This window comes from Prinia subflava, chromosome 24, assembly GCF_021018805.1.
Source record: "Prinia subflava isolate CZ2003 ecotype Zambia chromosome 24, Cam_Psub_1.2, whole genome shotgun sequence".
NCBI classification, from domain to species: domain Eukaryota; kingdom Metazoa; phylum Chordata; class Aves; order Passeriformes; family Cisticolidae; genus Prinia; species Prinia subflava.
The window spans coordinates 1,479,666-1,507,093 of record NC_086270.1 but is presented as its reverse complement, the minus strand read 5'-3'; the positions used below and the strand labels follow the sequence as shown (position 1 = coordinate 1,507,093).

The 27,428-nt window shown below is 56.3% G+C and overlaps 1 protein-coding gene across 15 annotated transcripts in view; it reads left to right on the top strand.

Moving 5' to 3' along the window:
• Positions 1–27,428, top strand: part of MACF1 (microtubule actin crosslinking factor 1) — a 145,181-nt gene that overhangs the window by 98,386 nt on the left and 19,367 nt on the right. For 13 of the 15 annotated variants that reach the window (XM_063418751.1, XM_063418754.1, XM_063418743.1 and 10 more), the window contains 16 exons: positions 10,784–10,945; positions 11,085–11,255; positions 12,648–12,814; positions 14,105–14,264; positions 14,681–15,007; positions 15,683–15,767; positions 17,912–18,153; positions 18,234–18,440; positions 19,074–19,193; positions 20,318–20,425; positions 20,753–20,971; positions 21,521–21,724; positions 24,384–24,615; positions 25,720–25,946; positions 26,807–26,929; positions 27,055–27,156. In XM_063418751.1, the coding sequence (XP_063274821.1) occupies positions 10,784–10,945; positions 11,085–11,255; positions 12,648–12,814; positions 14,105–14,264; positions 14,681–15,007; positions 15,683–15,767; positions 17,912–18,153; positions 18,234–18,440; positions 19,074–19,193; positions 20,318–20,425; positions 20,753–20,971; positions 21,521–21,724; positions 24,384–24,615; positions 25,720–25,946; positions 26,807–26,929; positions 27,055–27,156 (2,856 nt within the window). Of the gene's footprint in view, positions 1–10,783; positions 10,946–11,084; positions 11,256–12,647; positions 12,815–14,104; positions 14,265–14,680; positions 15,008–15,682; positions 15,768–17,911; positions 18,154–18,233; positions 18,441–19,073; positions 19,194–20,317; positions 20,426–20,752; positions 20,972–21,520; positions 21,725–22,067; positions 22,077–22,476; positions 22,486–24,383; positions 24,616–25,719; positions 25,947–26,806; positions 26,930–27,054; positions 27,157–27,428 lie in introns of all 15 variants that reach the window. The other 2 variants (XM_063418753.1, XM_063418752.1) reach the window with 2 other exon arrangements.

The following is a 27,428-nucleotide window of genomic DNA, read 5'->3' as shown; positions in this document are numbered from 1 at the left end:
AGTGCAGGAGGTTTCTCTGGGAGTTTAGGTTTTTAACCTCTTCCTAAAACTTTCCCCCGTGGAGGTGCAGACCCGCAGGGAGCCTGCCCAGGTTTCCTCCCACAGCCCTGTGGAACAGAGTCCTGAATGACCAGGCTGCAGGTTCCCAATGGCTGATTTAAAGATGTGCTGGCTCCCTGCAGCTGTGGGCTTTGAGGAGGGATTGAGTGGTGGCAGAGCCCTGACGGGAGGTTGGTTTGAAGTCAGCTGTGAGCCAAAGGGATCAGGGAGCACCCGGAGCCCCGGTGCTCCTGCCTGGATCAGGCATTGAAATGCCAATCAGAGGTTGGGGAAAAAGGAATGAGTGAGGAGGAGAGCAAGAGGGAAAGAAAGAAGCCTCTCTGACCTGACAAACGCAGAGAAGGCTTTAAAAAACATGAATCCTCTGCTAAAAATCCCAGCGCAACCTAAAGCGCTGTTTCTAAGGGAGATTTTGTGTGTGCCTGATTTGGCTTTGTGCTTTTATTGCAGTGTCTGAGGGAGGGTGAAATGCGCCCTCAGCCCTTCTGTTGGGCTGGAGGCACTCAGGCTTATCCACTCTGCCTTGCTTGGACATGGCACAGTGTCCCAGCCCAGGGGTGGCACTCCTGGAGTCAGATGTGGGGACACAGTGACCCACACGATGTCAGGCACAGGGGACAGTTGCCCAGAGAAGCTGTGGCTCCCCCATCCCTCAAGGCCAGGCTGGAGCAGCCTGGTCTAGTGGAAAATGTCCCTGCCCATAGCAGGGAGTGGGACAAGAGGAGTTTTCCTCTCCTTCTGACACAAACTATTCCATGATTTTATGACATGGTCAGCAGGGACAAAGCTCATCGTGCCAAACCAGGAGCTCTCCTCCATCCACCCTGCACTCCCAGGGCACCAAGGTGAAGTTTAAAGAAACTTTGAGGTTGAACAAGACCCTTGGTTGCATCCTGATCTCCTAAATGACCCGTCCATCAGAGATCTCGAGCTGCCTCTGAGCTCTCATCACATAACACAGGTCCCTGGCTTCCAGCTGCTGAGATGCATTAAAAGAAATCTAAAAATACATTGGTTTCCAAATAGTGCTGTGCCATGTAAACAGTGGTGGCAGGATGTAACAGAGCCATAAACAGGGTGACATCAGCCCGTGGCGGGGACGGCGCGTGTCCCCAACCCCGGGGCCGGTGGCCGTATGAGGAAGGCTTGAAAGCAGCAGGTTCAGGAGATAAATGGGGATGCTCCTGCTTGGAGAAGGTCTTGGAAAACCTCTGGGTGAAGGTGTTTTATCTGCAGGATGCGGCTGTGGTGGCTCCAGGTCTGAGTTGGGTGACGGGAGCTGTTTTGTGGGAGATTTGGGGACTGAGCAAAAGCCTAACGAGGGGTCCTGGTGGTCACTTGGAAACACCTGGAAGGACAAAAATCAGACAGGACCTTCATGTCCTTCCACATCCATCCCTTACAGCGACACAAAGCTCGAGCAAAGCCCTGACCTTGCAATTCCCAGCACTGCTTGGCTCCTGTCCCCATCGCTGGGGTGGCACTGGGAGGCTTAAAGCCGTGATTTGGGGAACCTGCGAGAGCTGTGGCTGGGCTCTCGGGGCCAGGCACAGCAGGTTTCCAACTGGCTTTGGTCCCTGCCCAATATTTCCCTGATGGTTTTAAAAATTGTTGGTGGGGGGAACGTTGGAAGACTCAGCTCGCTCCTGGCACGTGATTCGGTGAGGAAATGGGAAAAGAATTTCTGGCTGTGAAACGGGGCAGCTCCAGGAGAGAGAGGGAGAGAGAGAGAGAGACCGTTCCTTCTTCGCAATGGAACAAAAAATCCTCCTCGCCCCAGCCCGGATGCCTGGGATTCCTGGCGGAGGGGCCCCGGAGCGGTAACGGTGCAGCTCCGCCAGCTCCCGGCCAAGGTGGTGGCACAGGAGCCGGGGCGGCGGTGCTGGCACAGCACCGCTGTCCTCCTGTTGTTTCAGCTGCTCTGGATTAGTACCAGGGCCCGGGAGCTGCGGGTTCCCCCAGCGAGGGGAGGAATCCGGGCGTTGGGACGCTGTGGCAGGGTTGGCAGCTGGGGCTGGAGGGGGCTGAATGTCCGGCTGTCTGTCCAGGAGGGCTCGGGGGGACGTGGAGGGGACATGCCCTGGATGGGCAAAGAGGCTCCCTGGGGGATGTTTGGAGTCCCCCCACAGATCCCCATTCCCTCCCCGCTCTTTTCCTTGGTTCTGTTTAATGATGAGGGGGAAAAAAAGGGGGTTCCAAAGGTTTCCCACAGTGCAAAAATCTCCATCCGAGGAGCACTTTGGGCTGTTTAATGGGCAATTCCCCCTGAACCCTCCCCTTCCACAAAACATCCGTTCCCGGAGAGCAAAACAAAGCTTTGGGAACGCGGTGCTCGTGCAGTTGGTGCCGGGACGTTGGGGATGAAAGGTCTGAGAGCTTGGGGATGTGGAAGCTGAGCTCCCACCACGCCATACCACGACTTTGGCACAGCCTCAGTGTTCTCAGGATGGCAGAGCATCAAAAAATATTCGGGATTTCACTTTCCTTGGCCGTGGCTCTCCATGGCAGGGTGGGAAGGCTTTTGGTGAAGCTGTGGCACTGAGATCTGATTCTCCCGGTGTTGGTGCTTTTGGAGTGCAATGCTGCACGGTTTTTTTTCTCTATTAAACACCTTGTATTTTTATCCCGATGCCATAATTCATCCCAAAGTAGCAGGCCGGGTGGCTGGTGGGGCGGGTTGTTGCCTGGAGATGCGTGGAGGCTGTTCCCAACCCTCCTGTTTTCTCTCCCAAGTCTGTGACTTCCCTCAGCATCACTTCGCAGCGCTGATTCACGCGCCCGGGCTGCCTCCCTCCCCACTTCCAATGCTCCCCATCTCTTAAACCCAAGGGGTTTGGGGGAGGAAAAGAAGGGTGACAGGACTCAGGATGGGAGGAGCAGGATGCTGCCCTAGAGCCGGGGCTATAAAAATCCCGATTTTTAGGAAAAGAGCCTGCAGTGTTTGATGGGAACGGTGGCAAGTCGCGGGTGGCTTTTTTGGCACAGCGATGGGGGAAGGCAAAATCGGTACTTTGGGGGTGTTTCGGGTGGGTTCCTCCGGTGATTTAGAAACTCGGTTCTTTGTGCGAGGGCGGCTGTGAGGAGCAGGGAGACCCGATGTGTGTGTGTGTATGGGGGTCGCCACCTCCCTCCCAGCGCCGGGGAGCAGCGGACAAAGGGCCGGGGGAGCGGGGCCGGTGGCGGCGGGAGCCGGAGCCGGAGCCGCCGCCGAGCCAGGGCGTTGCTGCTCTTTGTCGGGGGCTGCCGCCTCCCCCCGGAGGAGGGGCCATTCCCGGCGGGGCGGGCGGGGACCACCCCCGCGCCGCCACCGAGCATCCCCCGCCGTTCCGCAGCCGGGTCGCGCTCCGGTCCCCCCGTTCCCGGGGCCGGTGGCGAGGGTGGGCGCGGGGGGGCGCGGGAGGCACCGCGGCGCTCGGGGAGGGGGTGGCCCCGGCGCTGCCGCCCCGCCCCGCGGAGCCGCCCCCCGCCCGCCCCCGCGTCCCCCCGCCCTCCGCCGGGGCTGGAGCTCCGCGGGAGCCGGTGCTGGCGGCGGCGGCGGGGCCGGGGCGTGCGGCGGCCTGCGCGGCTCGGCCTTTTGTTCCGCCGGCGGGAAGGAGAGCGGGCGGCGGCGGCCGGGAGCAGGAGGACGAGCGGGAACAGGAGGAGGAGGAGGAGGAGGAGGAGGAGGAGGAAGGCAGCGGCCATGCATCCCGCCGCGCCGGCCGGGGGCTGCCCGCGGGGGCGGCGCGGAGCCCCCCGCCCCCGGCCCGGCCGCTGAGCCGCGCACAAAAGGGGCGAGAGCGGCGGGGAAGGGGAACGGGAGGGCGGTCCCGGGGTGTGTGTGTGTGTGTGACCCCCACACCCCCCGGTCCGCCCCGCATCGCCGCCGGTACCGGCCCCGCGCCCGCCCCCAGCCCCGCTATGGCCGGGCCGCCCGGTGGCGCGGAGCCGCCGCAGCCCGACACCGGCCGCCGGGAAAGTTAGTGCGAGCGGGGCCGGCAGCGGGAGGAGGAGGAAGGAGAAGGAGAAGAAGAAGCAGCGGCAACAGCCGCCTGCAGCCGCGGCTGCTCCCCGTCCCCCCCGTCGGCTCCCGGAGGCAACTCAGGGGATTCCATCCCGCTCCGTCCCTTTGCCATTTTTGGATGCGTTTTATAGGCAATTTTTTTTTTCCTGGGGAGAAAGCGAAAGAAAAAAACCAGCGAAGACCCAGCAGCCTTCCTGCACCTCCGGACTCCGCGGCCGTGCCGCCGCCGCCGCGCTGGATTTTGGGGGGGTTCCGCCACCGCCGGTGGCACCGGGCGAGGTGACGGCGGCGACAATGCCATCATGTTTTTGAGACAGGAAACCTCCGAGTTTGCCCTGAATGAAGAACTTCCTGTGTTTAAAGTTGTACGAATATCCGCTGACAAGCCCAGTTCAAATGAAAACACGGGAGTCGGGGGGAGAGGCTAATTCGGACCAGCTGGACTCGCACGGCGCTGGGAGCCGGGCGGAAAACGCGCGGAGCCGCTCGCCACCGCCAGCCGGGAGCGGCCGGGACAAGCAGTGCCTTTGTTAGTAAAGAAGGACGGACGGGGTAATTTAAGAGCTTCAAACTCTTCCGCCGCGGACCGCACGGGATATTTTACCGAAGCTGTTGGATTTTGGATGATCCGCTGATGGATGGGGTTTTTTAGGGGGACGGGGTGGGGATGAGATGTGTTGTTTCGCTGCTCGGGACCGCCGGTCCCCCCATCCCGTCCCCGTAGTGTCACTTTGGGATCAGAGGCTGGCCCGGCGGGTTTGGGACCTGCTGGCCGTGTGATGCTTCCTGCCGTGGCGGGCCAAAGGTTGCCGGGGTGGTTCCGTCATCCCTAAGGACGAGAGTATGGGCAAACCACTGAGCCGGCCAGACTGTTTACGGCAGAACCGCACGTGCCTGGGGAAGGGCGAGGATGAGGATGGTTATATAGAGGATTGCTACGTGCCCCAGAGGTCGATATACGACACGATGAGAATTAACGAGCAGATCGATCAGGGATCGAAGCTCAACCAGGTCTCCAAGAGCACCCTGGGCAAGGGGGACGGCAGCACCATATCCAGCAACGGGACTCTGGGAGCTGCCAACGTCTTCGAGTCCAGGCCGCCGGAACCCAAAAAGTTGGACGAGCGGGTCATCTTCGACCAGCTGAAGCTCAGCAGCGACGTCTCCAAGCCGGCGCCGGCTCCGCCGAAGAGGCGGCCGAACCCCGAGAAGAAGGAGAACGTCAACAGGCGCTCGTGGAAGTCCTTCATGCCGCCCAACTTCACCGAGTTCGCCGAAAGGATGGGGGCTTCTCTGAGCGAGGTGTCGGAGGCGGGCGCTTCCAACCCTTCCCTGCGGGATAAGCGGGATTCCAGCGCCATGCTGGCCGAGCCGCCGGGCCAGCCCGACCACGGCGAGCCCATGTCCGAGTCGCTCACCTTGGAGCACGTCTCCAAGTCGTCTGGCACGGCAGAGGCCAAGCAGTTTGGCGGGGATGGCTACGGCGGTGGCCGGGACGAGCGCCAGGCGCTGCTGAACGCCGGCGACAGCCGTGTCAGGGACCTGGCCAGGGCCCGCCGCCTCCCCAGTGCCACCTGGCCACGAGCCAGGAAGAATTTCATCAGGGGAAACTTCAACGATGGGCACCAGGAGACCCTGGAGGCCTCCGAGTCGGACTCTACGGTGGAGAACGTCAACCTCTCTCCGTGCCTTAGTGAGGAGCTGCTGGATACGGGACTGGATATCCTCATCGCCTCCAATCTCAGGGAGAAAACGGAGTCTGAGCTGAGATTTGAGGAGGACGAGCGCTGGGTGATGATGGAGGAGTGGGAGGAGGCGACGCTGTCAGAGAGAGGAAAGGCTGTGCTGGTGGCAGAGGAGAAGAGGAGCTGTTGCTTGGCAGATATTTCTGAAGAAAGGGAACAATCCGCCGCTCCGGAGGATGGCTCTGCCCCCAGCCCAGAGACCTCCCGGTCCTGCACGTCCCCAGGGGGTGGTGGCAGCGCCTGCTGCACGGAGGACGCGGCGGTGCAGTGTGGGGTTGAGGACTTTGCTCCAGTTTTGGAGCGCTCAGCCAGCCCCACGGGCCCCGAGCTCTCCGACACGGACTCGGTGCAGATGTTCCTGGAGCTGGAGGAGCAGTGCCTGAATGAGGACAGGGGTGATGGAGGTGTCCCCAGCTGCCTGGAGGTTCAGATGTCCCCAGTGTCCCCAGAGGGGCTGGACCCAGATTCGGCCAAACTGGCCAGGCTGGTGGTTGAAGGGGGTCAGCACAGGGCCCCCTTGGATATCAGCGCCTCGGACTCTGCCGTTGTGTCAGATCTGGAGGACTTCGATGTCACCTGCAGCTCACAGGTGCTGAGCACGCTGGAGCCCTTGACAGAGCCCTTCTCAGAAAGGGACACCTTGGCTGTCACCCCAACAGACTCGGACGGAGGGGCCTCCCCCAGCCCCGTGGCCATGGCAGGGCTGGGGACCCTCCTGGAGTGCTCCCCAGTGCTGGGAGGGGACATTGATCCTGACCCGGAGTTTGTGACTGGTGGGACACCAGGGGCACATCCAGCTGCTGCACTGGGGGGAGATGGGTACCCCAGTGCCCCGGTGGGGTGGGGTGAAGATAACCCAGACTTGCTTCCCGAGGGGACCTGTCCTGGCCCAGTGTCCCCCTGCCAGCCCCCAGCTCTGGACACAGCGGTGGAGGAGCTGGGGTCCCCCCCACGGCACAGCCAGGCTGGTGTTGAGGGCTTGGTTCCATTCAGGACCCATCACCTTCCGCCTGGAAGGACAGAGGTCGCCAGCTGGGATGTCCCAGAACTGGTTTCTGAGGACGAAGCCACAGATTTGGGATCAGAGAGTGGAGCTGAGGGCTGGACTCACCCAGCGGAGAGTGGGGACGTTTGCTGTGGTTCTCTGCTGCCTTTCCACGCTGGCTCTGCATCAGAGCCAGGCTCCAAGGCTCCGACAACATTCCCGGTGCCTGTTGAGGACCTCCCATGGGAAATGGTTTCCCTGGGCCACGGCCTGTCTCTGGAAGGGGCTGCCCACACAGAGGGGTGCCCCGTGGAGGTGGCTGTCACACATGGGGGGACAGCAGCAGCCATCCTGCAGCCAGGAGATGTGGACTTGTTGTTTGTCCCCAGCTGGGAGGTGCCATGTCCTGCCAGCCCAGCCGCCCCTGAGGAGCTCCCTGCCACATTATCCATTGCTGGGCCTGCCATCCCTTGGGATTTTGGGGAGCTTTCTGCTCCAACCCACCCACTTTCACCAGGAGATGTGGCTGTCCTGGAGCCCCAGGCTCAGAGGATGCCACCAGCCACCGGGGACCCTCCCATGGATGCTGAGGAACCTCCAGGAGACACCAGCACTGCCATGCCCTTGATGGTGGAGGAGCTTCTGGAAGCCCCACCACCCTTTGCTGACGTGCCTGCCACCCCTGTGCCACCACCAGCGGCCGAGCCACTCACCTCGGGCGCCGGGGACCTCAGTGGTGACCCCGTGCCATTGGTGGTGGCCTTGGGAGATACAGATGACTTTTCCATCATGGTCATGCCGCCCATCCTGGAGCACCTGCCCGCTGGAGCGGCGGCCGTGGAGGACGACCCCGCTGTGAGCGCACCTGCAGCGGGGCTGGCAGCTTGGGGGGGTCCCCCTGGTGCCTTCTCCCCACTCCCAGAGGGTCCCACCACCCCAGAGCTGCTGGGGACGCCCTTTGCCACAGCACCCAGGGCACAAACCCTGCCCAGGGCCGTGCTGAGGGGGCCCCTCCGTCCCCGCAGCTGCGGGGGTGCCCTGTCCCTCCGTCCCGGCCAGGGAGAGGGGACACCGGGCACAGAGGGACCCCTCGGCGCCGCTCTCGTGGCAGAAGGGCCCCCTGCTCTCCCAGATGGATTCGTTCCACATAACGAGGTATTTGTTGCTCCCGCAGCCGGGGCTCCAGGCGCAGAACTCGATTTATTTTGCACTCCAGGGGCGGGTGGGAGGTGGGAACCCGCTCAGTAATGCACGATCCGGGCTTCCAAGCAGCCCTCTCCCTCCCGAGATCAGCTTGAATTTGGCAGGCAAAAAGGAGATTTTTTTTGGGGGGTTGGGATTTGTGTGATTGTGTCAGTAAGGGAGGTGAAAGGTTCTCGCTGCTCCATGACCTGAAATGTTGACTTGCACTTTTTTTTTGGCTTATTAAAGTACATTGTGGTCACTCGGATGGAAATCATGGACTTGAGAAAAATCTTTTTGCTGGCTCCTGGCAGGGAGTTCCCATCTTTGAAGCAGAAAATATTTCAGGAAAGAGAAACCTGTAAAATGAATTAACTGCAAGCAATTCCTGTCCCGTGCAGTCATTGCTGTCTGTAGGTTTTTTTTTTTTTCCTGTGAGCATTGAGGTGCTGAGGCTCAGAAGGTGCTTGGGAAGGGGCTCAGATTCCCTCTGGTGTTTGGGGATTTGTGTTGCTCGTGGCTCTTTCCTGGAGAGACCTCAGTGCTGGAGTTCCCACAGCCCAGCGCTGATTTCCTGCCATCTGGATTAGGAGAAATATCACTAAGGAGACATCAGAAGTTAGTCAGCACCAAAAATCCCGATTTGGTGGCAATTACTCATCCTTTGGGCTGTACCACCCCTTTGAGATATGCACGTGGAGGGGCTCGGAGAGGTGGTTTCACATGGGGGGTCCATGTGAGCACAGGCTGGGACACCCAGAGGGGACCTGGACGAGGGAAAAACCACTGGGTTCTTGCCATAGTTACCAATTGCTTGAAATCCAGTGGGAGGATCCTTATTTTAGATTCAACACCTCTGATTGTTAACCCCACAAACCTCTCCCTTTGCTCCAGGCATTGCTGGAGCTGCTTCCTGGAATTCCACATCCAGCAGCAGCGGGGTTAAGGGAGATGAGGGAAGCAGAGAGCGAGGGGATGCTTTGGGAAGCCTTGCTGGGAGTGAGGAGGAGGTGTGGTGGAGCAGATGTCCTTCTGCTCTCCCTGGATGTCTGTCCAGCCCTTCCCCAGGGCAGGACACCTCGCTCCACGGCGGGGTCGTTAAATATTTGTTTCCAAGCTGAGTCACAGTGAGGTTAATGAACTAAATCGCTGGAATCTTTTATGAGCAAAGGAAAACAAGTGTGTTGGGCACGCTCAGCCTCAGGCTGTTGCTGGGATTATTTTTGTCAGGCTCCTCAGGGAGCACTGGGCTCTCAGGCTGGCTGCTACCTGTGTGGCAGGTAGCCCTGGTTGGATCACCCAGCCTTTTCCACAGGGCTCCCTCCCTGCCTGGCTCCTCTGGAGTTTGTTTTGCAGCACACACAGAGCTCAGACCAGCCTGGCATGCCAGCCTTATCAGCCTGATCCTTTTGTGGGTTTGGCTCTTCCACCCAGCAGCTCCATATATAAACACTAACAGGAGCACAGCCCGGGAATCGAGGATTCCAAGTCCCCGTTTGTTTCTTACGGCCGTGGCAGAATTCTCCATGAGCAAACAGCTCTGGACAGTGTCTGCCAGCTCACCCTCCGCTCCTGTCCTGGAGGGACCTCCCTGCCCTCTGCTTGCCAAGCTCTGCTGGGAAGAAGTAGCTTTTTTCCCTTTGGGAATGAGGCAGGGAAAAGCCAAGCAGCGTTTCTTGTTCTTGGGAGCTGTGCCTGTGTGGTTTTGGGGGGATTTTGGTGTTTTTAGGGGGTTTTGCTTCGTGCTCCTCTGGAGCAAAGCAACTGCCGGGCACAGAGAGCCGTGTTCTCCACCAGGGTCTCCTCTGCCAGGGGAGTTCTTGCCTCCAAGTGGGAATTTTTCAGCGTAGGCAATGTCCCTGCTGCCTTGGGCACAGGGAGCAGGTGGCTGGCTGCCATCCCCTCTGCTTCCCAACGGGAAAACGCCGTGCCAGGGCCAAGGGCTGTGCTCCTGCCCGGCTGTGGGGTGACCTGTGCTCTGCATGGACTCCTGGCCAGGGGAACAGAGCGAGCCAGGAATCTGCTCCCTGTTTTTGGGGTGTTTGCTGTGGGGACAGGGCAGGCTCATCCCTTGGGACTGCAGGGTGCACAGGCAGCGCGTGGTTCCAGCAGATCCCCAGCTCTGATAAAGAGCGTTTATCTCCTCCGGAGAAACAGGATTCTCCCTGCTGCCTCTCCTGACAATGGGGAGCTTCATTCGCTCTCCTCCCCCTTCCCTGTCAAATCTTTTTTGGTTTAGAAAGCTTTTCCCCACAGGATTCCCAGGCAGGACCGTGCCAAATCCGTGGTAAACGACTCGCACATTAATTGCCTATTGCCTTTGTCTTTCGAAATTCAGCGAGCTCCTCGCTGCCTGTAATTTCGTGGTTAACAAAACTCATATGATGTCAGGTCTCCGCTCTCAATAGCTTCACTGTGAGAATTGCTTGGGGTTTTTTCCCCAGGAGCATTATTTCCCAATCTGATGGCGAGTCAGAGCCGATGCTCTCATTTCTTCCCCAGTTTTCTCTTTTTACCTCACTCCAGTGCTTGGAAAAATGAGATTTCTCCCATTTAAAACCAGAGGAGGGTGTGGGTAGACTCTGAGCTGTGCTCCACACCAGCAGACTCCTGTGACATCTGTGTCACTAGGTCAAGGCGAGGGAGGAGTTTAGACAAACTTTCACAATTCCAATAAAATCAGTGCAAGTGTCTGCTGCATCTTCCCTGGAGAGGAAAGCCTGTTGTATCCATGGAATGACTGAACGGCTGGAAGAGCAGCTCACAGCTTACAAATCACCTTTTCTCTCCCACCTTTTCCACCCACAGCAATTCCAGAAGGAGCAAGTGGATCCCCTGCAGCTGAAGCTGCAGCAGGTCAATGGAATCGGTCAGGGACTCATCCAAAGCGCCGGGAAAAACTGTGATGTCCAAGGGCTGGAGCACGACATGGAGGAGATCAACACCCGCTGGAACACCCTCAACAAGAAGGTGGGACCATGGGGAGGGGCTGTCCCTGTTTTTTCTGGGGTCTGGGGGAGGCAGAGGATCACGGGCGGGGGGCTGAGGCGCTGGTGCTGGTGCCTGACCCTGTGTTGGGGTTGTTTTTGGGTTGTTTTTTGGGGTGCAGGTGGCCCAGCGAGTGGCTCAGCTGCAGGAGGCCCTGCTGCACTGCGGGAAGTTCCAGGACGCCCTGGAGCCTCTGCTGAGCTGGCTGGCAGACACCGAGGAGCTCATCTCCAACCAGAAACCTCCCTCGGCCGAGTACAAGGTGGTGAAAGCCCAGATCCAGGAGCAGAAGGTGGGTGAGAACAGGGTGGCTCTGTGGGAGGGGACCTCAGGACAACCAGACAACGTTCTGGGCGTCCAGCTGGGACATCCACGCTTCTTTCCTGGTGGATCTCAGTTCCCCACATCCCAATGCAATGAAGAGTTTGCCCTCACTCAACTCCATCACCTAAATCACCGCGTCCCTTCGTTGTCCCGCTGCCTCTTGACATTGGCTTTGCTGGTTGGAAGTGGTTTTTTCCAGAGTTTTGCTTTGTGCTGATAATTCTGCTGTGTCAGGAGCAGGCTGGTGGTGGTGCAGGGCCTGGTTTGGGTGTTTGGACAAAGGGAATGTCACAAAGTGTGAGAGCAGCCCCGAGGTGTGCCCGTGTTTGCTGAGATAACAGCCCGGGGTCGGCGCCGGCCCTCGGGGCGGGAGGAGGGAAGGTCAAGTGTGGTCATGGGGAAATATTTTAGAAATGAATTCTTACCCAGGCTCGGTCTGACGTGTGGAGGTTGGAAGAGGAAATGGGCTTCAAGTGGAAGTTAAAAACTTGATAAGTTTGGAGGGGTTTGGTGGGGAGGACTCGGAAAACTCTTCTGGGCACAGAAGTGGTTTGGATCTTGAGTAGTGTAAAAGAGAGAAGGGGGAAGGGAAGAGGAAAGAAGAGGGGGAAGAAAAAAGGGAAAGGGGAAAAGGAGAATGGAATGGAATGGAATGGAATGGAATGGAATGGAATGGAATAATGGAATGGAATGGAATGGAATGGAATGGAATGGAATGGAATGGAATGGAATGGAATGGAATGGAATGGAATGGAATGGAATGGAATGGAATGGAATAATGGAATGGAATGGAATGGAATGGAATGGAATGGAATGGAATGGAATGGAATGGAATGGGATGGGATGGGATGGGATGGAATGGAATGGAATGGAATAATGGAATGGAATGGAATGGAATGGAATAATGGAATGGAATGGAATGGAATGGAATGGAATGGAATGGAATGGAATGGAATAGAATAGAATAGAATAGAATAGAATAGAATAGAATAGAATAGAATAGAATAGAATAGAATAGAATAGAATAGAATAGAATAGAATAGAAAAAATGAAAGTTCAGTTGGATGGGACCTACAATGATCACCCTGTCCAGCTGCCTGACCACTTCAGGGCTGCCCAAATCAAAGCATCTCATTATTATAATGTAATATAATATAATACAACAATATAATATAACTCTATAATTTTTTTGAGCTGGTTTTGAGGGCAGAGCCATCCCTCTGGGTTGTGCCCGCTCTCAGCCCAGCGCTGGCAGCGCCTCTGAGCCCACAATTAGAGATCTGACCCCTCCAAGGGCTGGATTTGGTGCTGCTGCCCCAATCTGCTCACTCCCCTCCCCTCTTCCTTTTCCTCTCCAAAGCTGCTCCAGCGCCTCCTGGACGACCGCAAGGCCACGGTGGAGATGATCCAGGCCGAGGGCGACCGCATCGCGCAGGCGGCCGAGCTCGCGGACCGAGACAAGATCGTGGGGCAGCTGGAGAGCCTGGCCCGGCGCTGGGAGGGGCTGCTGGGCAGGGCAGCGGCCAGGTGAGGGGCACCAACCCACCTTTGGGCAGGGCAGCTGCCAGGTGAGGGGCTCAGGACCACCCCTGGGCCAGGTGAGGGGCTCAGGACCACCCCTGGGCCAGGTGAGGGGCTCAGGACCACCCCTGGGCCAGGTGAGGGGCTCAGGACCACCCCTGGGCAGGGCAGGGGCCAGGTGAGGGGCTCAGGACCACCCCTGGGCCAGGTGAGGGGCTCAGGACCATCCCTGGGCCAGGTGAGAGGTTCAGGACCACCCCTGGGCAGGGCAGCTGCCAGGTGAGAGGTTCAGGACCACCCCTGGGCAGGGCAGCTGCCAGGTGAGAGGTTCAGGACCACCCCTGGGGAAGGCCGGGGCCAGGTGAGGGGCTCAGGACCAGCCCACCCCACTGGCCGTGGTCCCCCAGAACCCCGGGTGACATTCGGAAGCTGGCGGGGATTTTGGTGCAGACACATCCTGGAAACAGATGGGAAACGTGAGGAATCAAAGGCTGGCTGGGAGCTGATAGCAGAGGTTTACAATGGCAGGGGAGAGCTGAGATTAAATAATTTCCCTGCAGGGGAGGGATGTTATTTTTATTCCTGTGAGTTTTAATGTTTGGCAGCATCCTGTTGACACCTTTATGCCGCCAGAATTTTGTTTATGAGTTACTTATTTCTGCCTAAGCTGATGTTTGAGGTTATGAAGTCACTTCTGAGGGCCAGATTGGACACTTTTCTATTTTTTTCATTCCAACAAGCTGGACTGTCCATCCAGGACTGTTGTCTTTAAACAGAAGCCCTGAGAGATCAAGAGCCTGGCCATGAGCTGAGGGATCTCCAAGACAGTGATAGGGATGGAACAAAAGGGAGTTGGAATTAAATGATCTTTAAGGTCCTTTCGAATCTCAAACTGTTTCATTAAAAGCTGCACAATGGGGAAGCCCTTCTGCCACCTTCCCAGGGCGATAAACCGGATCCCAAAGGCACAGCTGCAGGAAAAGCTTATTTTGCAGTTCCTCCACATTGATTTTTATCTTTGCCTGACAATGGTGTCTCACCTTGCTCTGAACAGAGCTGCTTCAGTTCCTTCTTCCAAAGACCTGAAGCTGCTGGGAGCTGCTCCTTGGTGTTTTCTTTGACTCAAGGAATCACAGGCTGGTTTGGGTTGGAGGGAACCTAAAAAACCATTTTATTCCAACTCCCTGCTGTCAGCAGGGCCACCTTCCACCAGCCCAACTCGCTCAGGGCCGCATCCAACCCGACCTTGAACAATTACTTCCTTCTAATTTTATTTTGATTGCTTTTTTTTTGTAGGCAGAAGCAGCTGGAGGATATCTTGGTGCTGGCAAAGCAGTTCCACGAGACCACGGAGCCCGTGTCCGACTGGCTGTCGGTGACTGAGAAGAAACTGGCCAACTCTGAGCCCATTGGCACCCAGACTGCCAAAATCCAGCAGCAGATCAGCCGCCACAAGGTAGGACCCGTGCAGGAACAGGATGGAGGTGGTTGGACTCAGGTCAGTTGTTTCCACCACAACCAGAGGGGGTTTTTTTGGCACAAACAAGGACTGGAGGAGTTATCCAGGCTGTTTTATGTACAGAGAAGGCTGCAAGGCTTGACCCACCAGTGTGGGTAAACATTAAACTGGTGTCCTTGCACCTCCCAGCACATTTGGATAGAAAAACCCATTCCCATTCATGTGTTTCTTTTTTAATTTCACCTCAGTTTGCCCGTTCAGGGGCGGCTTTTACATCTCCTCCATTTTATCAGTTACGTTCCCCATTTTACGTTGCGTTCTTTTTATTTCCCTCATTCTCCACTCATTTTTTTTGTCATTTTTTCTTTTCTTCCCACCCCTTCCCATTGTCCATTTTGCCCCCCACCATCCAGGCTCTGGAGGAGGACATAGAGAGCCACGCTGCCGACGTGTCAGGGGCGCTGGGGCTGGGGCAGGCGCTGTCCTCCCTGAGCTGTGCTGCCGAGCAGGGGCTGCTGGCAGAGAAATTAGAAGCTCTGCAGAGCCGCTACGGCGAGGCCCGCGAGCGGTGTGGCCGCAAGGCAGCACTGCTGGCACAAGCCCTGGCCAACGCCAGGATTTTTGGGGAGGAGGAGGTGGAAGTGCTCAACTGGCTGGCTGAGGTGGAGGACAAGCTGGGCTCAGTGGCCATAAAGGATTACAAACGGGACGTCCTGCAGAAGCAGCATGCCGACCAGCTGGTATTTCCCCTTTTTTTTTTTTTAAATTTTCCTTTTATTTTCTTTTCTTTCCTTCCATCTTGATATTGTTTGTTTCGTTGAGTTTTATCTGGTTTTGTTTATGTTTCTGGTCTGAGTTTAATTTTGCGAAGCTGGGTCTGTCAGAGGCTTGGAGAGGAGCGTAAAGAGATTTTGTGTGTTATAAACAACAATTGTGGGCCCCCACCAAAAAAAAAAATGGGTTTCTCAAGGCGGGGGAACTTCAAATAGTTGGTTTGATTTGTGAACAGTGTGTGAGCCAGCTTGGCCACCCCGTGCCTTCAGAAAGCTGGATTCCAAAACTGAGAGCTGGAAGAGCCTGGTGGGTTTTTGGAGCTGGGCTGGCCACTGAGGCAGCTTCTGCTTCCCCTCCCTGGGGCTGTGCAGGCTCTGTTCAAGAGTGAGGTTCTGTCCAACACCAAGGGTCCTTTGGTGGCACAGATCCAATGATTTGGGTTGGGTTTGCTCTGAGATTTGGGTTTTTTAGTCCCCAAAATCCCAGTAATTCCCTGAGCAGGATGACAGGACAGTTTTCAGATGGGTTTCCCACCCTGCCTGTGCTCAGTAGGGAGGTTCGTGCCCTCCACAGCATCTCTGGCTGGCAGGACTCAGGGACCTGCCCGCAGCAGGGTGACCCAAATTTGCCTTTTGCTTCAGGCTCTGAATGAGGAGATTGTGAACAGGAAGAAGAACGTGGACCAAGCCATTAGAAATGGACAAGCTCTCCTGAAGCAAACCACAGGTATGAGAGGGGATCTTGGCGTGCTCTGGGAGATGTGGGGGGTCTGGGAATCCATCCTCAAGGCTTTTTCTTGGGAAGCCCATGCTCTGTTGGGTGGAGGCTTTTCTCCCTCAGGTTTTAATTTCCTTTTGGAAACTCCCAAAGTAGCTGGTTTGCATCCAGGCTTGGATGCTAAGCCACAAACACTCCAGCTTAGGATTTGCCTGGTCCCAAAATCCCAACCTCACAGCTTGGGGAGCGGGTGATTCCCACTGCTGCTGTGGGGATGCTCAGTGCTGAGGGAGGCTTTTCTCACTGCAGCCAGCTGCTAAATCACATGGAAAAGAGTTTAAAAATACCCCCAGCCCTCTCCTAATATTGCTTTCCCAGACTGAGCAGTTGTGGCTGTTGCCACGTGGGTGTGAGTTTATGTTTATGAGTGGGAAGAGAGGTCGGGGCGCTGCGTTTCCTTCAGATGTGGTCAGCTGGGAGCAGATGTGCAGCCCTGCGTCCTTGTGGGAGCTGTGGGGCAGGAAGAGCGATTACAAAGGCTTTGGCAGGCAGCTCTGTGTCCTCTCGGAAACAGCAGCGAGGGGTGAACTGACCCTGTTTGCTTGGAGCTGTGACACGTTGCTGAGAGCTGAGTTGAGGTGGCTTCGGGGCTTGGGGCAAAGCTGGGCTTTGCAGCACACTCCCATCCTCATTCCCATTCCCATTCCATTCCCATCCCATCCTCATTCCCATTCCCATTCCCATCCCCATCCCCATCCCCATCCCCATCCCCATTCCCATTCCCATTCCCATTCCCATTCCCATTCCCATTCCCATTCCCATTCCCATTCCCATCCCATTCTATCCCATTCCCATTCCCATTCCCATTCCCATTCCCATTCCCATCTCATTCCCATTCCCATTCCCATTCCCATTCCCATCTCATTCCCATCCCCATTCCCATTCCCATTCCCATTCCCATCCCATTCTATCCCATTCCCATTCCCATCTCATTCCCATTCCCATCCCATCCCATCCCATTCCCATTCCCATTCCCATTCCCATTCCCATTCCCATTCCCATTCCCATTCCCATTCCCATTCCCATTCCCATTCCCATTCCCATTCCCATTCCCATTCCCATTCCATTCCCATCCCATTCCCATCCCATTCCCATCCCATCCTATCCCATCCTATCCCATCCTATCCCATCCTATCCCATCCTATCCCATCCTATCCCATCCTATCCCATCCTATCCCATCCTATCCCATCCTATCCCATCCCCATCCCCATCCCCATCCCCATATCCCATTCCCATCCCATCCCATCCCCATCCCCATCCCCATATCCCATTCCCATCCCATTCCCATTCCCATTCCCATTCCCATCCCCATCCCCATATCCCATTCCCATCCCATCCCATTCCCATCCCCATTCCCATTCCCATTCCCATTCCCATTCCCATTCCCATTCCCATTCCCATTCCCATTCCCATCCCCATATCCCATTCCCATCCCCATATCCCATTCCCATCCCCATATCCCATATCCCATTCCCATTCCCATTCCCATTCCCATTCCTTCATTCCCATCCCCATCCCCATTCCCATTCCCATTCCCATTCCCATTCCCATTCCCATTCCCATTCCCATTCCCATCCCATTCCCATCCCATTCCCATGGCCATCTCATTCCCATTCCCATCCCATTCCCATCCCATTCCCATTCCTTCATTCCCATCCCCATTCCCATTCCCATTCCCATTCCCATTCCCATTCCCATTCCCATTCCCATTCCTTCATTCCCATCCCCATTCCCATTCCCATTCCCATCCCCATTCCCATTCCCATTCCCATTCCCATTCCCATTCCCATCCCATCCTCATTCCCATCCCCATTCCCATCCCCATCCCATTCCCATCCCATCCCCATTCCCATCCCCATTCCCATCCCCATCCCATCCCATCCCATCCCATCCCATCCAATCCCATCCCAGGGATGAGGTGGATGTTGTGCTGGTGGAAAATCTCAACTCCAAGTAAAAACAGGCTGAAGTCGCATTGACACAAAGAAAAGCGAGGCTGGAATTCGCTGTTTAAAAGAGAGAGGGACAGAGAAAGCGGCTCCTGGGGCCTCCTGGGGTGTCTCATCCTTTCCCCCTGGCCGCTGTCCCGCAGGGGAGGAGGTGCTGCTGATCCAGGAGAAGCTGGACGGGATCAAGACGCGCTACTCCGACATCACGGCCGCCAGCTCCAAGGCTCTGCGCACGCTGGAGCAGGCCCGGCAGCTGGCCACCAAGTTCCAGTCCACCCACGAGGAGCTCACGGGCTGGATGAGCACGGTGGAGGAGGAGCTGGCCTCCAGCGGGGCTCAATCCCCTGCTGGAGAGCAGATCCCTCAATTCCAGCAGCGGCAAAAGGTGGGAGAGCAGCACCCTCGGGATGGGGGTGGTTTATTCTCTGCTTTGGGAGGACACACATCCATGGGTGCCGTCCACAGGAGCTGAAGAAGGAGGTGATGGAGCACAGGCTCGTGCTGGACACGGTGAACGAGGTGAGCAGGGCTCTGCTGGAGCTGGTGCCCTGGAGAGCCCGCGAGGGGCTGGACAAGCTGGTGTCGGACACCAACGAGCGCTACAAACTGGTCAGCGACACCGTCAAGCAGAGGGTGGAGGAGATCGATGCTGCTATCCAGAGGTCTCAGCAGGTGAGGGAGGCACCCCTGCAGGGTTTTCTTGGGAGAGCAGGGCACACGGGGGCCGTGGCAGCAAGCACAGCCAGACAGGAGGGGGAAATCCCATCAGGAATGCCAGGAAATGGATCCCAGCAGCAGCAGGGTGGTGGCTGACCCGTCCTGGGGTGTGTTTTTGGGATGGGATAACTCTGGAGCAGCACTGCGTGGTCCTGCCTGTGAACTTCTGCCTGCAGGGGTGATGGAGGTGGTGTAAAAGTGGTGACAGGTGACTGTCAAAGCTGGGAAAACACCATCCCCTGCTGGGAGAGCACAGGGATTTGTTCCAGGCCAGCAGTCCTCCCCAAAAAGGCTTGTCCTGAATGAACTGGAGGGTGTGGAGTGCTGGGAATGCCTGAGTTCTCCATGAAGGAGCAAAGAAAGTTCTCCTATTTATAGGGATGTCCCTTTCCCTGCAGGCTGTAGGGACAGGTGGCTGCTCCAGCTTGCCCCAAAAGCAGCCGCAGGAGCCACGAGGGCAGCGTGGGGTCAAAAACCTGAGCCCCACCCCAATGTCCCCTTCTCCTCCACACCTTTGTCCCCGTGGGTCCCTCTGTGACCCCCACTGTGCCCAGCACTGACCACTGTCCCTCCTGTCCCCTGTGCCAGTACGAGCAGGCAGCGGATGCAGAGCTGGCCTGGGTGGCCGAGACCAAGAGGAAGCTGCTGGCTCTGGGTCCCATCCGCCTGGAGCAGGACCAGACAACGGCTCAGCTGCAGGTGCAGAAGGTCTGTGTGCCCTCCCTGGTGGGCTGGGTGGGGTGGGGACAGTCCAGTTTGGGTGGTGGGATGGGTTTTGGGGGAGCAGCTTCACCCTGGGGTGGGCAGCAAGGAGGGACAGGCCAGTTTGGGGGGTGGGATGGGTTTTGGGGGAGCAGCTTCACCCTGGGATGGGCAGTGCTGAGCTCAGAGCGCCGGGAGAGATGCAACACTTGTCCTTGAGATGTGAAAGGAGGAAAAAAAAGGAAAAAATTTATCTAAATCATCCCAGGGTTGGGCTTCCCAAGGGAAAATCTTCTTAAAGCTTACAGGAGCCATTTAGGGCTTGATGGGTGCTTTGCTTTGGTCTCCCTTGGGAGAGCTGCTCCCATGGAAGCTTTTCCCTGTGGCCACCAGAGCAAGCTCTGCCAGGGTCTCACCAGCACAGGCAGCAGGAAAGGTTTAGAGAAATGTATATATTGATTAATGAGGGTGGTTTCCATTTGCTTTTTGCTCATTGTTCCCTGCAGTGAGGGACTCCACAGCTCCCTCCCTACAGCCAGACGTGGAACAAAGAGGTGCTGGAGGGGTTGGGTTGGTTTTTTTTTTTCTATATATCTTTGAGATGAGCTCATGGCTGAAAGAACGTGTACTTTAAATAAACGGCCCTTTTCTTCCCTCTGCCTGGGCAATCAGAGCAGCACGCAGGCTTATTGGATTTAAAATTAAAGAAAAAAATGGAAAACAAGACGCTGTTATAAGAGAGAAGGGGGACTGAACTGTCGAGCATTAAGTTAAATTGAGCTCAGCTTCCCGCTGTTAATCTCATGGACCTTGGGAATGGCAAAGTTATTGGTGGATGCAGCTCTGGAGAGCATCATTTTGTGGGATAAGATTCACTAACGAATGGGTGATGGAGCTTTTCCTCCAGTGAGGACCTTGGGTGTGGATCATTCCAGATTTTAAGAGCTGTTTTTGGGTCTTTAAAAGAGAGAAGTTGGTTTAGATGAGGAGAACAGGCAGGAATCTGCATTCCCAGCCAGATTTTCAGTTTGCCACAGGACACTGGGGGGGTCTCTTGACAGGAGGATGCTGTGGCTGGGCTGGGGAGAGGTTGGGCTGAGCTCTGAGTTGTCTCCTTGCTTTTTCTGCAGGCGTTTTCCATCGACATCATCCGGCACAAGGACTCCATGGACGAGCTCTTCAGCCAGCGCAACGAGATCTTCGGCACCTGCGGCGAGGAGCAAAAAGCTGCTCTGCAGGTGAGCCCTCCTCTGCTGTTTCCTGCAACAGGAGGGGACAGAGAGGGCAGAGAGGTGAATCCTCAACCCTTGCACGGTTTAAAATCACTCCATCTTCAGCAATTCCCACCAGCGTTAGCAGGAATCTCTTTACGTTTATGACTCTCCTTTATTGCCTGGTTTTATTGCACGGTTTGGCGATGGGGAGGGGGAGATTCCCGAGGCTGCTTTAACTGGAATTACAGCGTGGAAGGCCACCAAAGGCACCTCCTTTCCTTCCAGCTCTCAGCGTGGAGCTGGCCCTTTTGCCTCCCTCCCTATAACTCTCCTCCCTCTTGCTGTTTTTAGGAGAAAACCGAGTCCCTGGTGCAGCAGTACGAGGCCGTGAGCCAGCTCAACTCGGAGCGCTACGCCCGCCTGGAGCGTGCACAGGTCCTGGTCAACCAGTTCTGGGAGACCTACGAGGAGCTGAACCCATGGATTGAGGAGACCCAAGCCCTCATCTCGCAGCTGCCACCCCCAGCCATCGACCACGAGCAGCTCAAGCAGCAGCAGGATGACATGAGGGTAAGAGGATGCAGAGTTTGCTCCTCCTGCCCCATCAGTTCTGCCCTCAGCAGAAGGCAGGGGAAAGAGCATCTTTTTCTTCTGAATTTTCCTCCTTTTTTTCCCCTTTTGTGTTCTTTTTGGGGGGTTTGCTTGTGTAATGCAAGAGTGCCACACAGAAATCCCTTATTATGTTGGAGCACTCCTTACCAAAATTCAGCTCGCTCCCAAGGAAACCTGGCTACTTTTGGATCTCCTGGAAAAAAACACTTTGTGCTTTTGGGGTAGGGGCTGCAAAGCAAAAAAAATTCCCAGTGGGGTCCTCCGTGGAGCTGTGGGGAGGGTGAGAGGCTGGGGAAGGGCCCGTGCCAGGCGCTGTGCCATGGCCATGTTGGGAAGAGCCCAGTGCCATGTGCTTGGCAGATGCTGGGGCACGAAATCCAGGGTGTGAGTTCCTCCCAGATACCATCACTGCTCTTGGAGTGCTGTTTGGAATAAACAGGCAGCAGCTCGCAGCAGATTTCTAAACAAACGTGGGGGTTTTATCCCCCCCTTCCCTCTATTCCCTAGCAACTGAGAGAGTCCATCGCTGAACACAAACCTCACATCGACAAGCTGCTGAAAATCGGGCCCCAGCTCAAGGACCTCAACCCCGAGGAAGGCGAGATGGTGCAAGAAAAATACTCCAGGGCTGAGGCTTTGTATGCCAAAATCAAGGAGGAGGTTTGCCAGCGGGCCCTGGCGCTCGACGAGGCCTTCTCTCAGTCCACCCAGGTACGCCGGGGTGCCAGGGAGGTGAATCCCCCTCCCACAGCCCCCCGGGACAGCCACGTGCCTTTGAGTGTGGTTTTATTCCCCCTGTAAAATCCCTTTACAAGGAATAACGTGGTCAGGCACCTCCAGGGTGGTTTCCTGCTGGCTGTGGGAGCAGAGAAGGCGTTGGAGGCTCCAATAGTAAATGGGGTTGTAAATTTTTACGGCCTCAGTAACGATGCTGGTTCAAAGGGGCTGCTCTGGCATCTGCCCAAGGTTGGGAAGGGCCTCTTGAAAGAGCTTGAAGAGATAATTTTCAGTTGTGATAAGCTGTGAGTGCCATGGGATGCTTTGTACGGGAGAGGTAACGGATGTGTCCGGGGTCTGGGCATCTCCTGAGGAGGTGGGTGAGTGCAGGAGGAGAAATAGGAGAGGAAGGGCAAAGACTGGAGGTGCTAAAATCCAAAAAGGGGGTGAAGTGCTCCTGCTGCTGAGGGTTGTTGACCCCCAGTTATGTTTCATTTCCCCCCCGTGTCACCGCAGCGCGGTTGGTTTTTGTCACGTCCTGGGTGTTTATTTTCTTAATTCCTGTATTGTGTAGTCACTTCTCTTGGTTTGCACTTGTATTAACTCCGAGTTTTTCCCCCCCTCCACATTCCCCTCCCCTCTCATCTCTCACTCCCACTGTGGAATGTGTTTGTCTGTGTGTGGTGCTGCCTGTGCCCGTCCTCCCCACATTTCATTCTTGTGTTGACTGCGCCCCACCATTGCAGATTTCGGAGGTAAGCGAGTCCCCCCACCACAGATGTCCATTTACCCTCCCTGGCCTGACTCTGTTTGACACCCAGACTTCCATTTCTGGTCCGTGCACAGCTCAGCAGAACATGCTTTTACAAATTAACACCGGGCTGGGGGGCCTGGGATCACATTTTTTTTGGGATGGCTTTCATTGCGTTGTTGCCTGGTCTTCAGCTTCTCAGCTGGGAACGCTTCCTGCAGGGCAGAGGTTTTGCTTTTGGAAGGGTTCACACTGCTCCAGCTGGATGTGCTGGTTTGCTCCTGCTTGTTGGCTGAGCCAGCCTGTCCTGATCAACTTTGCACCGAGAGCCCCAGCCCCTCTCTGCTGGGAGAGCTGGGATTTGGTGGGCACCTGCACTGGTGCATTCCCAGTAAGAACTGGGAGAGGGACAAGAGCAGCCCCAGTGCTGAGCTGTCCTTCCCACCAGCAGAGACAGTTTGGGATCTTTAAGGCCAAAGTTGACTTCTCTTTTAAAAAAACAACAATAAACCCTGCTAGACCCCCCCTCCCTCCTCACTTTGTGGCTTTCTGGTTCTGCTTTTGAGGCCGCAGCTCCGTGGCAGCTCCTCCCCACCCGCATGCAGCTCCCGCCGGCCCTGAAAGCTGGGATGGGTTTCCACTGGCCTTGCACCACGTGGAGCTTCCCATCAGCACCAAACACGGGCGCTTTTCCAGCAGCATTTCTTGCCTGGGTGTTCCCTCAATCAGCACTGAGGTTCCCCAGCCACCAAAACTGAGATGGCAGCGAAGGAAAAGCGCGGATTTTTCGTGCTGAATCCAAAGCGCTGCCGTGTTTGGGTCACAGGTGCTCTGCGAGTGTCCCTGTGGGCTCTGCTGCAGCAGGGCAGGCGTGAGCAGGAGGCTGCAGGGGTGGCATTGCTGCTGCAGAGGTGTCATTGGTGCTGCAGGGGTGGCATTGCTGCTGCAGAGGTGTCATTGGTGCTGCAGAGGTGGCATTGCTGCTGCAGGGGTGGCATTGCTGCTGCAGAGGTGTCATTGCTGCTGCAGAAGTGTCATTGCTGCTGCAGAGGTGTCATTGCTGCTGCAGAGGTGTCATTGCTGCTGCAGAAGTGTCATTGCTGTTGCAGGGGTGTCATTGCTGCTGCAGAGGTCTCATTCTGCTGCAGAGGTGTCATTGCTGCTGCAGGGGTGGCATTGCTGCTGCAGAGGTGTCATTGCTGCTGCAGGGGTGTCATTGCTGCTGCAGGGGTGTCATTGCTGCTGCAGGGGTGGCATTGCTGCTGCAGGGGTGGCATTGCTGCTGCAGAGGTGTCATTGGTGCTGCAGGGGTGGCATTGCTGCTGCAGAGGTGTCATTGGTGCTGCAGAGGTGGCATTGCTGCTGCAGGGGTGGCATTGCTGCTGCAGAGGTGTCATTGCTGCTGCAGAAGTGTCATTGCTGCTGCAGAGGTGTCATTGCTGCTGCAGAGGTGTCATTGCTGCTGCAGAAGTGTCATTGCTGCTGCAGAGGTGGCATTGCTGCTGCAGAGGTGTCATTGCTGCTGCAGGGGTGTCATTGCTGCTGCAGAAGTGTCATTGCTGTTGCAGGGGTGTCATTGCTGCTGCAGAGGTCTCATTCTGCTGCAGGGGTGTCGTTGCTGCTGCAGGGGTGGCATTGCTGCTGCAGGGGTGGCATTGCTGCTGCAGGGGTCTTGTTCTGCTGCAGGGGTGGCATTGCTGCTGCAGGGGTGGCATTGCTGCTGCAGAGGTGTCGTTGCTGCTGCAGGGGTGGCACTGCTGCTGCAGGGGTGTCGTTGCTGCTGCAGAGGTGTCGTTGCTGCTGTCGCAGGCGCTGTCCGTGCCCTCTCCGGCTCTGTGCCGGCGGCTCCGCGGTGTCACTTTGTCCCCTCCCTCCTGCCCTGATGGCTTTGCTCCTCCCCAGTTCCACGACAAGATCGAGCCCATGCTGGAGACCCTGGAGAGCCTCTCCTCGCGCCTGCGGCTGCCGCCCCTCATCCCCGCCGAGGTCGACAAGATCCGCGAGTGCATCAGCGAGAACAAGAACTCCACGGTGGAGCTGGAGAAGCTGCAGCCCTCCTTCGAGGCCCTCAAACGCCGCGGGGAAGAGCTCATCGCCCGCTCCCAGGGAGCAGACAAGGACCTGGCAGCCAAAGGTACCTCTGGGTGGATTGGAGCGTCCCAACTTCTCCCCAAGCCACGGCTCCGTCACTGCTCGGGAGGCTTTGGTGTCCCAGGGGTGTTATTTTGGAGGTTCTGCTGGCTTTAGGGGGAAGGATGAATTTTCTGGATGGATTTGGGAGGTTCTCCTGGGCTTAGGATCAAGGTTGAGTCCTTTGTATGGGTTTGGGAGGTTCTCCTGGCTTTAGGACCAAGGATGAGATGGATGGAGGGATGGATGGATGGATGGATGGATGGATGGATGGATGGATGGATGGATGGATGGAGGGATGGATGGATGGATGGATGGATGGATGGATGGATGGATGGATGGATGGATGGATGGATGGATGGATGGAGGGAGGGATGGATGGATGGATGGAGGGATGGAGGGATGGATGGAGGGATGGATGGATGGATGGAGGGATGGATGGAGGGATGGATGGAGGGATGGATGGAGGGATGGATGGATGGATGGATGGATGGATGGAGGGATGGAGGGATCCATGGATGGAGGGATGGATGGATGGATCCATGGATGGATCCATGGATAGATCCATGGATAGATCCATGGATGGATGGATGATGGATGGATGTGCCTGCTTTCATCTCAAACAGACAGGCTGGCATCAGCCAGAGGAGAAAAAAAGTATTTTGTGGCTTCTCAGCCCAGCTGGCCTCTTGTTGGTGGCCCCTGGGACAGGATTTGTTGGTGTCGATTCAGCGTCTAATGGAGGGGAGGGACATCCCCCAGCACAAAAAACCCATCAGCACGATTGGCACTAATTGGCACCTTCCTTGGCAGCTCAACAGGCAGCTCATGGACTGAGTGAGCAGGGACTTCATGCTAGAGGTGGCCAGAACAGAGGTTTGTTGGAGGGAGAGTGTGTGGGCAAATTTGCCCCGAGCTTGCACATAAACAAAAGCTTTTCTGCAAGCTGGAGTTTCTCACGTCCCTCAGCATCTCCCAGAGTTACTGCTCTGATAGTTCTGGCCATCCCTCTGGATATTCTGTTGGCTGTTTCTGAGTGTTTCCAAAATGCTCTTGTGTTGTCAGTAGGTTTCCCTTCTTCGCTGAATGCTTTATTTCCCTTCCACAGTCATCCAGGACAAGTTGGATCAGATGGTTTTCTTCTGGGAGGACATCAAAGCTCGCACCGAGGAACGTGAAATGAAGTTCCTTGATGTGCTGGAGCTTGCAGAGAAGTTCTGGTATGACATGGCAGCGCTGCTGACAACCATCAAGGACACCCAGGACATTGTCCACGACCTGGAGAGCCCAGGCATTGACCCCTCCATCATCAAGCAGCAGGTGGAAGCAGCAGAGGTGAGGCCCATGGGGCTGTTCCTCAGCTTATCTGCTAAATTGGGAAGATCTGAGATCGTCACCGTGGCCAGAGGTGGCTGGAAATCAGTTTTGGAGGCGGTGACTCAGATTATGAAGAGTTATTTCCATTGCAGTTTGGAGCAGAAGTGGATTTCACACATCCTTCACCTTAAATCCCATTTTCTGCTGCTGTTTGGGGAAGCACACGGAGCTCTGTGTGCTCAGAGCTCTGTGCCCACCTGCCTGGAGTGAGGTGGGAGCTTGCAGGGCTCTGCCCCAGCCCCAGCCAGAGGCTGGCTGACGTGGGGAGAGTATATTTAGATTTAGATGTAGATTTAGATTTAGATTTTGGTCACACCAGGGATAAGTGCTTGGATTTGTGTGTTGCTGGTTGCTTCAAGTGGCAAAATCCATTTCAGGTGGATCTGAGTTGACTCAGGCCGTGAGGAGCAGGGATGTTTCTTTATGCTTTGCTAAGTTCAGCCTTGCTGCTCCCTTCTCATGACCATTCTGACTCTGTTTGCACCTTTTGAGCCTCAAAACCCTCACTCCTGAGCTGACAAAACACTCCTGTAAACAGCACATCCATAAAAAACATCTTCACAGAGAGAGAGGAGAGTTCAGGCTCACAGCTAAACACAGATGTTCCTATTTTAGTCCCAGAGGTGGCAGCACACCAGGGTGGTGCTGGTGACAAAATTGGCCACCTGCTCTCAGTGTCACCTGCTCCTGGGGTTTGGATTCGGGCTGCTGGCCAAAGTGCAGGACACTGGAGCAGGAAAAGCCCCTCCTGCTCATGGAGGAGCTTTGGAAGAGGGTTTGATGATAAAGGTTTTTTTTCTGTGGCTGTGCCTGTGCAGACCATCAAGGAGGAGACGGACGGGTTGCACGAAGAGCTGGAGTTCATCCGCCTCCTTGGGACCGACCTGATCTTCGCCTGTGGCGAGACTGAGAAGCCAGAAGTGAAGAAGAGCATTGATGAGGTGGGGAGAGGCAGCAGCTTCCCCTCCAGATGAAATCAGGTTCCCACCTGATTTCACCACCAGAGCGAGTGGGAGCTCTGGTCGAGGAGCCTAACGAGCTTTGTGGGCAATCCCGTGTCCCGCAGATGAACAACGCGTGGGAAAACCTCAACAAGACGTGGAAGGAGAGGCTGGAGAAGCTGGAGGAGGCCATGCAGTCAGCAGTGCAGTACCAAGACACGCTCCAAGTGAGAGGCAGGGCTGCTGCTGTGCAGTGGGTGGGCCTTGGGAGCACGCTGTGAGCCCTCTGTCTGGAGTTGTGCTGGGATTTGCACTTCCATAAAGCAGGAAACATCTCCTGGGCGAGTGTCTGCAGGCTCTGAGGGAGCCTGAGCTCAGCCAGCAGCTCTGAGGAGGAGCAGAAAGCTGATTGCATTCCCAAATCTTGATTCCTGCTGGGAGCAGCAGCATGAGGGGAGGCCAGAGGGAGGCCAGAGCTGCCCTGACAGAGCTCCACGCC